General features: G+C 64.5%; 1 protein-coding gene across 5 annotated transcripts; it reads left to right on the top strand.

The window, feature by feature from the left end:
- Positions 1 to 61: 61 nt before the first annotated feature.
- Positions 62 to 12,409, top strand: PIGQ (phosphatidylinositol glycan anchor biosynthesis class Q). Of its 5 annotated transcripts, none has more exons than XM_081558366.1 (11): positions 62 to 191; positions 3,167 to 3,862; positions 5,398 to 5,529; positions 5,610 to 5,730; positions 7,111 to 7,237; positions 7,439 to 7,592; positions 7,709 to 7,820; positions 8,377 to 8,457; positions 8,958 to 9,072; positions 10,328 to 10,389; positions 11,109 to 12,409. In XM_081558366.1, the coding sequence occupies exons 2-11, from the start codon at positions 3,174 to 3,176 to the stop codon at positions 11,259 to 11,261; spliced, it is 1,746 nt and encodes a 581-aa protein (XP_081414492.1). In that variant the 5' UTR covers positions 62 to 191; positions 3,167 to 3,173; the 3' UTR covers positions 11,262 to 12,409. The 5 variants fall into 5 exon arrangements, 3 of the variants coding, with proteins under 3 accessions (XP_081414492.1, XP_081414491.1, XP_081414493.1); XM_081558365.1 differs by having other exon boundaries at positions 3,164 to 3,862; XM_081558367.1 differs by having other exon boundaries at positions 62 to 873; positions 3,164 to 3,862.
- Positions 12,410 to 14,088: the final 1,679 nt, after the last annotated feature.

Here is a 14,088-nt window from a genome sequence, read left to right as displayed (position 1 = left end):
GCCAGCGGGCAGCCCGGGCGCCTGTGGGGCGGACCGTCGCGCGGCAACGCCGGGAGCGGGCGGAAATGGGGCGCGTGTCCCGCGGCGCGGCCGCGGCGGGGCTGGGGGCCTGGAGCGCCGCCTCCCTCCCGGGCCCGCCCGACGCGGTCCCCGACCCCAGCCAGACCCCGCCAGCCCAGTGCGCGGCCCCGGTGAGCACCGCGGGGGAGGCCGGCGGCCTTGGGGCGCGCGACCTTGGGGGCCCGCCCCGCCGGGCTGTAGACCCAGGCCCCGCCGCGGCGGCCGGGGAGCCCGGGGGCCTTCGGAGCCGACGCGGGCCTCTTACCTCTGGGAGCCCCTGCTTTCTCAGCCGTAAAGTGGGGGCGCCGCCGGCGGCCGGCCGGGGCGGGGCTGGGACGGGAGGCTCTGCGGCCGCGCCAGCCCAGTGACGCTGAGTTCGCGGCGGGCCGCGGGGGCGCTCTGGCGGGGCGTCTGGAGCCCGGCCCTGTGGGGTGAGGGGCGGCCGGCCGGTGCCCTCTGGCCCGCCCCACCCGGTCCCGCCGTGGACCCGGTGGAAGGGCATTCAGGGTCAAGGGGACCGGCCATCAGCGCTTTACTGTTGTCCCTGACTGCGGTACAGGCCAAAACCCAGAGCCCTGGATTCGTGTCCTTCTGAAAAGAGAGGGGGGGAAAGCCCTCTTTAAACAGAATCCTTGTTGTATTTAAACACAGACATAATGAGTAACAAGGAATTCTTGTGAGCTACCAAGGGGCAGTGATCAGGACACTCCCCAGAGGATGGTTTTAGGCAGTGAGGGGTCCCTGGCCAGTCATAACTGGGCTTTTGCCCTGAATCAGTTCTGGCGGAGGACGACAGACTGCTGGCTTCACAAGGTAGATGGTTGAATTCAGATCATGTGGAGAGGGGCGTCCCACAGACTGTTGCCTGACCTGGGATGGTGAGCTGGGTCACAGGGCACCTGGTGTCGTGGGTAGCAGGCAGCTTTCCCGGGCTTGTGCCCTTGTCTTTATCACAGTCTTTAAAGATGCAGACGATGCCGAGTTACTGCCCTGCTTTCTCCCATCTGCACCTCTGCTATCGATTGCCTGCTCTTTCATCTTTTTCTGGCTGTCAGATCTGAGCCGACTTCTTTGTGTTGGTCACTCCCAGAGGCTGAGGTGGGGGTGGGGATGGAAACTTGCCCCTCGATTTAAGAGTTCTTCCTCACTGCCCCACAGCGTGGAACACCACCCTCTGCCCTCCACTGCCTTCCCCAGACATGAGGAGCTCTTCTTCCCCTTTCTTTCTTTATTTCTTTTTTTTTAGGTAAAGTTTGTAGATAAAGCATAAAACAGACAAAGTGCACAGATCGTATGTGTACAGCTCGATGAATTTTCTGCAAGTGAACCCACCGTGTAACCAGCCTTGCCCAGAGCATCTGCTCACTGTTAGGGGAAGAGTGTTTGTCTTCTGACAGTAGCTATGGGCGGTTTTCCTTAGTTCCTGTGAGAGGAGTCCCCAAGCAGGGGACCGTGATCCTGTCATTTGGCTGACCTGGTGGTTGCTACTGGCTGGTGCTGAGAGACTTGGGCTGTGCTGGCTGCTCCCCCTTGGTGGTCAACATGCATTGGCGGGATTCTGACACGCAGAATGCCTCTGTCCCTTTCGTGATGCCCTTGACAGGTGTCAGGAGACAGGGCGGTCCTTGATGCCCCTGCCAGTGGCCACAGGGACTTGGCCCAGGGCTGCCTTCTGGCTCCAGGTTTCCCTGCAGACACCATGTTGCCTGCTCTCTCTTATCTCTGCAGGGTGGGGCATTTGGGAGTCTGCTGCTGGACTCAGGGGGACCCTTTCAGTCAGAACCCACAGGTGGGAGAGGTCTCTCCCTCTAGCCTGCTCTGGGCACCTGGAGGGGCGGAAAGTAGCTGCCCCAGTTGCCTGTTAAGTCCTGGGCGTGGGAGGCCCCCTCCAGAACCCCCCAACCCTCAGGAAAGGGCTCCCTCAAAGTCACGCCTCCTCAGTCTCTCTGTCCCCCTGTCCCCTAGGGCCTGGTGGGCCCTGGGGCCTGGAGGACCAGGCTCAGTGGGAGGCCTGTGTCCCTCCTACTCGAGGGTCTTAGCTCAGGGCCTCTGCTCTGCGCTTTGTGCTGACAGTGGGGTCGTTCATGTCTGGGAGAGGGCCAGAGCCCCAGCGAGCCCTCACCAAGGCAAAGCTCCTGCCCGCCAGGCCCGCCAGGGTGGGATGTAAAGAGCTGCTGAGAGTCAGTTCCGCAGCAGGCTGACTCTTGTGCAGGCGAGGCTCGCAGCCCCACAGGACTCAGAAACTGCGGCCTACTGGGAAGGTTCTTGCTGCCCAGGATCACGTGAAGGCTGGCAGGGCTGGGGAGCCCCATTCCCACTTCTAGAGCCTGGTGGGCGGGAGGTCCTGAGGGAGGTACTCAGCTGTGACAAGAGGGTGGGGCCTCAGGGAGGGGTGGACCCCACACAGCTGGAGGCTGGGGCAGTGTGGAAGCCCGGTGGATCCCAGCCTGAGCACCGAGGCTCCCCAGGGGCTCACTGGGCAGTGGTACGTGCCCAGGCATCTTCTGGGGCCCCCACACCAAGGCTCATAGCTGCCAGCAGTGGGCACGCGCCTGACTTTCCTCAGCTCAGCAGTAATTTGTTTAGATGTCCATCTTTGTTCTTGCTTGCATAGTAAGTAAGTCAAGCTTTGAAGTGTTTAAATTACTTTAACTGTTAATGAGATTGTAGATTTTCCCTTGTGCTGCGTGTCAAAAACTATAGTCATTTCTTTAAAAACAAAAATTTCACCCTGTGCTCAGCCCTGTGTAGGCTGTGAGTGGCGCTGCTCAGCAGGTCGCGTGACCTCCCCCCCACTGTTTCAGGTGCTTGTGTCTGGAGGAGGGAAGCCTTGCTCTGCCTCTGGGCAGGGGTGGGAGTGGCCTGGGCCTGTGCTCACTGCAGCCCAGGGCAGAGCTGGGCAGCTGGGGGCTCCTCCACCAACCTTGTGACCAGACCTGAAGCTGGGTTGCCCCCACCTGTGGGTCCAGTGGCCACGTGGACCTGTCTGTCAGGGTCGTCTGAGCCACGAGCCGTGGCCAGAGCCTGTCTCCCCGGCACTGGCAGCCACTCTGGGTCCTCGCGGGGTGGCGGCAGCTCTGAGCCAAGCCCTCCTCTCTTCTAGCAGCCCCGGCATGGTGCTCAAGGCCTTCTTCCCCACGTGCTGCACCTCGGCGGACAGCGGCCTCCTGGTGGGACGGTGGGTCCCGGAGCAGAGCAGCGCTGTGGTCCTGGCTGTGGTGCACTTTCCTTTCATCCCTGTCCAGGTCAAGGAGCTCCTGGCCCAGGTGCAGCAGGCCAGCTGCGTGAGCATGGCCGTGCTGGGCACCTGGTTCCACCGGCGGCAGGAGCCGGAGGAGAGCCTGGGCCACTTCCTGGAGGGCCTGGGCACCCTCTTCTCCCACGAGCCCTGGCTGCAGCTATGTCGGGAGAGGGGCAGCAAGTCCTGGAGCTGCAAGGCCACCCGCCGGCAGGGGCCCGCGCCCCTTGCCCCTGCCTGTGAGGACCAGGTCATGCTCATCTTTTACGACCAGCGCAAGGTGCTGCTATCACAGCTGCACCCGCCCGCGGCCCTGCCCGAGCGCCAGGCGGGGGACGCCACGACCAGTGCGGGCGGCCTGGCTGCTGTCTTTGACACGGTAGCGCGGAGCAAGGTGCTCTTCCAAAGTGACCGATTCAATGAGGGCCCCGTGCGGCTGACGCACTGGCAGTCGGAGGGCGTGGAGGCCAGCATCCTCGTGGAGCTGGCCAGGTGCGCAGCGGGGCCCGTCTGCCTGCTGCTGGCCTGTCTGCTGTCACTGGTCTCGGCTGCCAGCACCTGTTGGTAGGTGTCCCCGGGCACGGTGGGGCGGGTGGGTTGGGCTCACAGAGGCCAGATGGGCCCTTCTGAGGCCCACGCCACCCCTGCACCCCGGCTGTCGTCCTGCACCCCGTCCCTGCTGGGGGCTGCTCTCCTGGTGCCTGTCTCTCAGAGTAAAGCCAGGCTTCCTGGCAGCCTCAGTGGTTGCGGGGGACCCGCCGGGTAGGGGACGCGGTGACCCTCAGACAGCTCGGGCCCCGACAGGGAACTTAGGTGATGAGGAGACCCGGGCTGTTCCTCACAGGGCCCCTGTTGGTCCCCCGGCACTTGCCCACCCCCTTCCCTGGCCCTGGTGCTGCAGGAGTGGCCGCCCCAGGAGGCTGTGGGCAGCAGCCCCTCGCAGTCCGCTAGGACTGGTCTCAGGGTTCACCAGGGCACTCCTGGCTGCGGGCCCTCTCCCTGTGAGAAGCCCCCCAGACACACCACTGGCTGTGAAAGAGCTGTGCTGCACCCCAGGTCGAGGGGTTTGGCCTCAGGTCTGGGGACGGGCCTTGCCAACTCCCCTGGGGCTCTGGGGGCACGTGGGCCTGTCCCCACAGAGCGACCTCAGCAGCTTTGTGTAGGCAGCACCTTAGGTTATGGGGGCTGCTAGTGTCTTGACCTGCAGAGTGGGTTCCAGAACTTCATGACTCCTTGAGATGAGTCATGTGAAAGTGGGCTTGCCTGGGGGAACTTTTGGGAAGAGACTGTCCTTTGCTTTTGTTGGCTTTCAAAGAATGCAAGAACGGCTGTGAGCTGCTTGCGTACCCCAAGTCCCGAAGCCCCAGAGGCAGGTGCTAGTCCTTGGCGGCCGTCAGGAGCCCCGGGACATCAGTGTGAGGTGTGGCTGTGGCTGCAGGAGCAAAGCCCCGGGGTGCTTCCCACGGCTGGCCTGAGCCTTGGGGAGACCCTGCCCATTGCGTGCCTTCCACTGGGTGGAACGGGGTGTGCTGACAGCATTTCTGTCTGGGAACTGGGTCAAAGTCTGAACCTCCAGGGTCAGGGCCTCCTTGCCCCCAGGGGCCTGAGCCTGCTTGTCCATTGGCACTGCACTTGGCAGGCGCCCTGTCGGCCCCTCTGGCCAGCAGCAGGGCTCTGGGTTGCGCCGGAGTCGGGCGCTGAGTTGCCATTGGACACTTCGTTCACCTTTGCTTGAGAACACTTCCCCTCAATGTCTGCAGGTCTGTGAAACGTCTGGTGCTTCCTTTGCCGCGTGAAGGGTCAGTCTTGTTGGGCTTGATCCTTGACATGGCCATCCGTCCAAGAGGTGCTCAGCTTCAGTGCCTGGCGGCAGCACCTCCTGTTCCTAGTTGACAGGAGCGACTGCGACTGCTGCTGGGCTGCCTACCAGGGCCCTCCCCCGTGTCCCCAGCCCACTGAGTTCAGCAGTGTGGCCACGGGTGTTTGGGGCTGCCAGGGCCTTTTCTCTCTGCATGTTGAGGGGTAGTGGCTGTGGCTGCGGCGGCCCCAGCACAGGGAAACCTGAGGCCCCGAAGGCCCATCGCCTCCCTCCCCCGCAGGGTGTTCCAGCTATGGCCGCTGTGCTTCGTCTGGAGCAAGCTGTCCACCTGTGAGCAGCTCAGGCACCGGCTGGACCAGCTCATGCTTGTCACCAGCACCCACAGGGCCACAGGCCCTGCCCAGCTGATGAGGTGCGGGTGCTGCGGGCCCAGCCCCACCCCCCTCCCGGCCGCACCACCCACACACTCACGCCTGCTGAACCCGCTTCCAGGAAGGCCAACACGCTGGTCTCCGTGCTGCTCGACATGGCCCTGGGCCTCCTGCTGCTGTCCTGGCTGCACAGGAAGGACCGCTTCACGCAGCTGGCCGAGGCGCTCGTCCCCGTAGCTGACGTGAGTTGGCGAGTGGGCCCAGGCTGCTCTCCAGCACCTGGTTCCCAGGGGTGGGGTGGGCCTTTCCTGGGAGTAGCTCGCCCCAGGCCCCACCCGGTCCTGTCGAAGCCATTGTGTCCTGCAGGACCTGTGGGGCTGCGTAGACTTGGGCCCTGCAGCTGGGCCGCCTTGCCGCTGCTGGCCTCAGCCTTCTCTTCCTGATGGTGGCCGTCTAGAGCCCCTATTCAGGCTTTGCAGGGGCGCCGCCTGCCTGCCAGGCCTAGGTCCCGGCGCCTCGTGGCCCCACTGTGCGTGGTTATTTCTGCTCCCCTGACTGTCAGCCCGGGCCTCTGCACGGTCAGCAAGTCAGCGTCACGGAGACCCTGTGCCTCCAGGGCACACTCTGTGGCGAGCTCAGCCTCCTGCCTGCCCCCCCTCCCTGTTCTGCGGCTCCCACGCTGAGGGCCAGAGGCCCCGGCCTCCTCTCCCGTCCACGGCCGCCCTCCCGCTGTCCATCCACACTGGCTCTGAGCCCTTGTCCTCTTTGCCGCCTCTGTACTTGTATCGGGAGCTTGTCTTTTTGCCTAGGGCAGCCTCTCAGCACCCCTCCCAGGCCTCTGGGGCCCTTTTGGCCCTGGGCGTGGTCAAGCCGCTGAGGTCTGGCTGCAAGGTCCTTGTGGGTTCAGCCACTCCTGCTGTCACTAGTGTCCAGTCACAGGTGGGCACTGGGCCTGCTGGTGGCCAGGAGCCCACAGGCCAGGAGCCCACAAGCAGAGTCCCGTAGCTTCTAAGGGAGGACTGGCCTAAGAGGGAGGATGGGGGACCTAGGGGTTGGGGAGGGAGCTTGGCCACTCCACCCTTTTCATCCCCGCTCTGCCTTTTGGCCAGTTTTATCCTGGGCCTCTTTTCTGCAAAATTGCTCAGAGATATAAATATTTAATTTACAAATGAAAGCCTCTTCCTGCTGCCAAGCTCTTACCTTTTAAATATTAAATAAGCTCTATTTATAAAGAACATTCTGTTCCCTTCTCACTGCCCCAGACGCGGCAGAGGCCGTCACCCAGGGCTGGGAGAGGCCTGCGTGGAGACGGGAGGGGCTGGCAGACCAGGGCAAGGACAGGGCTCCTGTGGCCCCCACGTGGGTGCTGAGGCCCAGGGCCTCAAGGCCCGCTTGCCAGGCTGGCACCGCGCTCCTCCTGGGGCGGCCGGGACGGAGGTCAGCTTACTCGCTCCTTGTGAGGCCCTCGTGCCGGACCCTCACCCCTCGTCATTCTTCCCTCTGTGGGACCCTCCAGCCACCCCGCCCCCTGCCTGGCTCGTGGGCCCCTGATGGGCTTGACCCCCTCACGCTCAAGTAGGGTCCCCCAGCCGGGTAACTGGCTGACACCCCCGTCCTCGCAGTGCGTGGCCAAGGAGCTCCAGCATCTGCTGCAGTGGTTGATGGGTGTGCCCGCCGGACTCAAGATGAACCGGGCGCTGGACCAGGTGCTAGGCCGCTTCTTCCTGTACCACATCCACCTGTGGATTAGTGAGTGCCTGCCAGCCCCGTGGTGCGTGCCCTGGGGACAGAGGCCCCAGCGGAGGGGGCAGTGGGGCCCCTTGGCCTCTGCTTCCTGTTGGCCCAGCACCCTGTGTGTGGAGCCTGGCTACGCCTCGGGCAACCGTCCTCAGGGAGGACTGGGGGCTCCAGGACCCTGGGCGCCCCTCAAGGCTGACCCCGTCCCACCAGGCTACATCCACCTCATGTCCCCTTTCATCGAGCACATCCTGTGGCACTTGGGTCTCTCGGCCTGCCTGGGCCTGACGGTCACCCTGTCCATCCTGTCGGACATCATCTCCCTTCTCACCTTCCACATCTACTGCTTCTACGTCTACGGCGCCAGGTGGGTGTGCGCCCCACCCCGCGGGCTGGCGCGTGCAGCCCTGGGCCTGGGTGCAGACACGCTCCCGGGCTGAGCGGGTGTGGAGTGGTCCCCACCCTGACGGCAGCGGTCTGCAGGCTCTACTGCCTGAAGATCCACGGCCTGTCCTCGCTGTGGCGCCTGTTCCGAGGGAAGAAGTGGAACGTTCTGCGCCAGCGCGTGGACTCCTGCTCCTACGACCTGGACCAGGTACCAGCTCTGTCTAGCTGGCCTTTGGCCTGTGCCGGCACATGCAGCAGCTCAGGCATCACGAGGGCCAGCCTCGCTCCTGCTCTGCAGGCCCCAGGGGCACAGGGAGCTGGAAGGGGCAGGGTGTACGTGTGGCCTTGACGGGGCAGAACTTGCCCCAGATGGGGACAGGCCCTGCTCCAGGAGGCTGCAGGCTGGAGGTGAACACGCACGGGGCCTGGCTTGTCCTGTTAGCTTGTCCATACCTGCCACGGGGACCCTGAGTGCTGCCCTCCGGGGTGTTCTTTTCCTGCCTAATTTTCACCTCTCTCCTGTCTAGTGTATGGGCTGCACACCTCTCAGCTGGTCCTGTCCCTGCCCGTTCTCTGCCCTTTTATCACTAGGTCTGCAGAGCAGGCGTCCCTCCCAGGACTGGGGAGGGCTGTCCTGAGTGGTAGCAGGCAGCTGCAGGTGCTCCGTCTCTGGACGGGAAGATGGGCTGTGGTCAGTGCAGGGGGGGGCGCCCCCAGCGCGGGGCTCTTGCTGCCGCTGATGCTGGTGTCCTTTCTCCTTGTAGCTGTTCATCGGGACCTTGCTCTTCACCATCCTGATTTTTCTGCTGCCCACCACGGCCCTGTACTACCTGGTGTTCACCCTGGTGAGCCAAGCGCCATGTCCAGGGGCCTGGCCCACAGTGCTCAGAGTGGTAACTGCCGGCTCTGCCTGTCAGTGGGCAGCTGTGGGCAGGCCACCCACCCGTGCCGGCCACAACAGAGGGTGGCTGTTTTGGACTCTGTGTGCTGGGCCCTGGAGCGGGCAGGGGTCCACCCTGGGGGGTACCACCCCCTACTGCCCAGGACACGCCGCTGGATGCGTGGAGGGCAGGGGTCTCCGTGGTGCGGGGAAGGGGAGTGTGGCCAGCAGGAGGGGCGTGGCACCCGGCCGGGCTGAGGGACCATGGCGTGTGTCCCTGGGTTGGAGCGCCCTGTCTTCTGACTGAGGGGGAGGGGGTTTCCTGCCTCCTGTGCTTGGGCCTCAGGTTCAGGGCTGGGCTCCTGCACCCCCTGGGGACCTGTCAGGCCACTCGGCTCAGTTGTGTGCAGTGTGGCTCTGGCTGCAGTCATGGGCCCCAGGCCCTGAGTGCCGTCTCTGCTGCAGCTCCGGCTCCTGGTAGTCACTGTGCAGGGCCTGGTCCATCTGCTCGTGGACCTCATCAACTCGCTGCCGCTGTACTCGCTTGGCCTCCGGCTGTGCCGGCCCTACAGGCTTGCGGGTAGGTCTGCGTGTTGGCCAGGGGGCACGCCCAGGGGCCCTGGAAGCCACGGTGTGTGCGGCAGGTGGGCAGGAAGCACAGGGCCCTGGTCTCAGGGCGTGAGCCACAGGGGGAGCCCTGCCTTCAGGTCCAGAAGCCGCACGTGCAGCCCTCCTGTCTCCTGAGCCTTTCCTGTAATGAGTGTTCAGTTTGCTCGGAAGCGTGTCTGCAGTGTAGTGTGGGCAGTGCCTGTGTGTGGCTCAGAAGAGAGATGTGTCCCTTGTGGCTGTGTGGGTGTGTGCCTGCTGGCGCTCCTCCACTGGGGGCTCGCCCCCCAGAAGTCTGCTGCCTGCCGGGGCCACGCTGGCCAGCCCAGCCGCCCCCGCTGGCCCCTCTACAGGCAGAAGCCCTGGTCTGCACGCTGACGGAAGGCCGTCCCCACTGCAGGCCTAGGGAGGCCCGACCCGACTGGTCAGAGTTGTGGTCCAGCCCACCCAATGCAGGGTCTTTGAACAGTCGGGGAACTTGGGGGTTCCTGGTGTGGGCCCCGGGTGACCAGTGTGCCCAGAAGGCCCTGGGCTGGTTTGCAGCCAGCAGCTCGGCCCACCCCAGAGCTCATGGTGGCTACTCGCAGCCAGTTTGGAGTCAGGAGACAAGAATGTGCGTGTTTGTGGGCTTTGGATCTTGAGTCTGCCCACCGGATATCCTCAAACCCTCTTTCCAAGAGCTCCCTCCGCTGACCCCCAGGTCGCCCGGCTCCCTCAGCCCCCGGCCCTGGCCCCTCCCTGGCCCCGCCCGCGCTCAGGCCAGGTGCGGTCCTTTTAACTTCACTTGAAAGGCCGCAGATGCCGCCTCTTCTCTCCGCTGCGTTGCCTTGGGGCCTCTTCATCAATTGATAATTAGCTCCTGTTTCTCCTCTTAAGAACCTTCCACCTTGGGGATCCCCAGGCATGGGAGCCTACATTGCAGGCCAGAGTGTGGTGGGTCCCCGAGTCAGTGTGCTGGAAGGCGCTGAGATGAGCAGGGTGCCTCCCGCCCAGCGGGTGCCTTGTCCACTCGAGGAAACCCCTGTCCTGCTCACAGAGCAGCACAGCCTGCTGGCTCTTCCCTGCCTGCCAGACCCTGGGCTCTGGTCTCTCTGTGGTTCTGCTGGAGCTCTGGTGAGGGGCGGATGGTGGACGGGACTGGAGAGGTGGCTGCTGCCCACAGCTGGCAGCCCTCTGAGGGGCGCACTGCCGGGGCTGCCCTGCCTCACCGGGCCTCGCTCTCCTCGCAGCTGGCGTGAAGTTCCAGGTCCTGGAGCACAAGGCAGGCCGGCCCCTGCGCCTCCTGATGCAGGTAACGGCTCCCTGCGGCCCTCGCGTTGCTGCCCATGGACAGGTGCCCCGTCCACCATGAGGCCCCCTGTTCTGGGGCGTGTTCTCTGCCCCCCTGGTGGGGGGCCTCAGGGGCCCCGGGGAGACTCCCCCGACCCCAAGGCCTTTGGGCGCCATGACCCTTCCTCTGCCTGGGACCTCCCCCAGCGTGGAATCCCTGTGGTGTGCCAGACACCCTTGGGCACACAGGCTCCGGCCTTCTGGGCCCTGCGTCCCTGTCTCCTGCCCTGGGCCGGGACTCCATCTCCAGGCAGGATAGCAGAGACTTGGCACAGGCCGGCCCTGTTGGGTCAGGGCCTGTTCTGCTGGGGCCGCGGGCCAGTTGCTAGAGGCGCAGAAGCCCCTGTCGGCTGCAGGCAGCCAGGCTGGCCTGAGGAGAGTTCAGAGGCTGAGGAGCCGGTTTTCTGGGGAGGCTCCTACGAGCCGAGCGAGTCCTGGAGTGGGGGCGTCGGCCCTCGCAGCCAGGCCAGAGCAGAGCACTGCTAACTGAGGCCCAGGCCTGCCTCCCGAACTGCCCACCCCGACCCGTGTGCCCTGGCGAGAGCGTGTCTGGCTTGGAGCCGGCCCTGCCCTGCGGTTGTCCAGCCCAGGGACCCCCAGGAAGGCCTGCGAGGCCTGGAGAGGGAGTCCCAGGGGGTTGGGGGGCCACGTCCCGGCTGATCGCTGCCCTTGTGCTTCCAGATAAACCCCCTGCCCTTCAGCCACGTGGTGCGCATCTACCGCCTCCCCAGCTGTGGCTGCCACCCCAAGCACTCCTGGGGTTCCCTGTGCCGCAAGCTGTTCTTCGGAGAGCTCATCTACCCCTGGCGGCAGAGAGGGGAGAAGCAGGACTGAGGGCCCGGCACCCGGCCCACCTCGCGCTGCCTCCTGCCAGTGTCAGGGCGGCACACACCTCTTGCTGCCCCTGGTTGCTGGGGCCTCTGCAGGTCCCGCCCGTCACATCTCTGCCCAACTTAGGTCCTGGGGGTGGTGAGCAGGGGGACACAGGCGCGGTCAGCCAGGCCAGTGCCCGGCTTCAGCACCATCACATCCGCCTCAGGGCCCCCTGCTGACCTGTTATGACAGCACGGTTCACCTGGTCCAACCTGCGCCTGGGCCTGCTCCAGACCCGGACAGGTGTGCACAGCCCTGCCTCTGCCCGCTTTGCCCGTTCCCAGTGCGATGGGCCGGCAGGTCTTCCTGGCTGCTCCCCCACACCCCGCCCTGTCATGGGTGAGGGGGCCCTTCCCAGCGTGCACTCAAGTAATCTCGAGACTCTGGCCCACAAGCATCTCCTTCCCTGGGGGCTGCCCCCTGGGGTCCCCAGTGCCTTCCAGCTTGTCTCAGTGGGGCAGCAGCCAGGCAGTCTGGGGGTCCAAGCCGCCACCGACCCCCAGCCCGGGCCAGCAGTTCCAGGAAGCTGGGCAGCAGCGCCCCTGGCACCGAGTCACACAGGGCTTCCTGTCGATGCTTCTGGGGAGACTGCTCTGCAGCAGGAGCTGCCCACGGACCTCTGGGTGTCTCTCTGTGAAGCCAGGCCACATGGTGCCCGGGGCTGGCTGGCATCAGGGACCCGCCCACCTGGCTGCCCCGTTCCTGCTCTGCTCCCTGCAGGAACAGGCTTGTTGGCCATATTTTCCATCCTGTCACTGGCCTCTGGCAGGGGCAGGCAGCCCCCAGGCAGGGGTCCCAGCTCTGGTCTGTACCTACCTGGCAGCCACAGGCAGGATCTGGCTGTGGGTGTGAGCCCAGAGTCCTGGGGGTGGGGGGCCTCCGGAGGTGGTGGCGTCACGTACAGCGTGTCATCATGAAGGCAGAGAGGTGCGTGCAGCAGGTGGTTGGGCTGTGCCCCCGTCCACCCAGGCACTTGGGACTGCCCACCTGTCACCCACACTCCCCTGCTGGGGGCCTGGGCTCCTCCCCACAAGCCAGGGTCAGGCAGGTGGGTCCTGGCCCTGTCTTTTCTGCCAGGACAATAAAGCCTCCAACGTGTTTGGAATGCACCGCTGTGCCTTCATCAGCACTTGAGCGATGGGTCTGGGGAGGCACCCCTTCTCCTGGGGCGGGAGCCCCCACTGTCTGTCCTGAGACAGTGACCAAGCTTGGGGGCAGTGGGCACTCCACAGGCCTCTGCAGATCTGGGGGCTGGGTGTGTAGCCCCTTGAAGATGTCCTGGCGTGGATGGATGGACCTAGAGCCACTTGCTTTCTAGTTTGGGCCTTGCCCTGGCCTGAGGGGCTCCCAGAGCAGGACATGGGCCCAGGGTCCAGACCTCTGGGTGAGTGGGTGAGCTCTGATAAGTGTGTTTTTGCCTGAGACCTGGGACTCCACACACAGAAGGGGTGCTTCCTGATGGACTCTTCCGTCCTGCAGCCTCCAGGGCCCGCAGGTGGCTGCCCTGAGCCTGCTATCCAGGCTGCTGGGGAAAGGGTAGAAGCCTGAAGAGGCCACTTGGCAACTGCCAGGCTGGCCTCTCCACAGGGGTCAGCAGAGGACCCACGTGGGGCCTGGCGGGCAGGACCACACCCCACATTCTGCTGAGAAGTGTCTCCATCTTCAGAGGCTGAGACTCAGAAACAGCACCAGGGGCCTGCCTCACCTCCTGTTGAATTCTCCCCTGCTCCGCTCAGCCCACTGGGTAGCGGTAGCCACGTTCCTGGCCTTGTCAGGCAGCTGTCACTCGTTCTGGGTGCAGGACTGCCTGCCCGTCTCCCAAGGGCCAGGCCTAGCCCCAGAGCCAGCAGAGGGAACGCTGGCCACTGGCAGCCGCCGAGACACGCCACCTGCATGTCCCAGGCTGCTCCCATCCTGTCTGGTCTCTGGACCCATATGGCCTTCACCAGTGGCCCCCACCCCAGCCCAGGGCTCTGACCGCTCCTACCGTGCTGACTTGGTAGGGCTTTGTGCTACATACAACTCAGGCTGCCCTGAGAAATGGACAATTCCCCTTTCATCTGGGGCCGCTACCTCCCTGACAGGTCTTCACGGCTGCCCACAGAGGAGGGCCCGGTGCTCTTCTGGTGCAGAGACAGGCTCAGAGAGGGACAGCCAACTACTGAAGCAGGTGGCCTGAGCCCCACGGTGCACTCCCGGTATGACTTCTCACCGGGAGACAGCCAGCACAGCACTTCGCAGCACAGCACTTCGCGCCCTTCACCAGATACCCGTGGCTACTGGCTTGCTGCAGCCGTCTCTTTGAGCTCATACTCTGATCATCAGTTGCCCCTAACTGTGCTCTGAAAGGCTCAGAGTGTCTCCTATCTGTGGGGCCAAGGCCTGACCTATGTACCCAGGGCATGGTGAGGGAAAGGGTGACTTGAGAGGGGTGGGGCCCCCACTTCCCGCACTCCCTTTGCCCCCAAGCGCCCACAGCCCCACTCTGCCTGTCCCGCCACTGGGGTCCTTAAGATCCTGCCAGTCACTTGGTAGCCTGTCCCTACGTGGGGTTCGTCTGATGATTCTGGGCTTCAGCTCCTGTGCCCTTGGTGGGAACACACAAGTGCCACTGTGACCTCAGGCATCGCCTTGGGAGGAGCACCATGTTTGCCCATCCCTGAGACGTCAGCCTGACACACCAGGGCCGCCTCTGCAAGCTGCTCTCCCTTTCACATGGCCAGTGACAAGTACAGAGATCCTGCGGCCACCTGACTCTCCCATCCCTGTTCCCACTCTGGCCCACTGA

This window comes from Giraffa tippelskirchi, chromosome 13 (assembly GCF_054371585.1).
Source record: "Giraffa tippelskirchi isolate mGirTip1 chromosome 13, T2T-mGirTip1v1.2.pri, whole genome shotgun sequence".
NCBI classification, from domain to species: domain Eukaryota; kingdom Metazoa; phylum Chordata; class Mammalia; order Artiodactyla; family Giraffidae; genus Giraffa; species Giraffa tippelskirchi.
The sequence above is the reverse complement of the archived record's forward strand: the minus strand, read 5'-3'. Positions and strand labels throughout refer to the sequence as shown.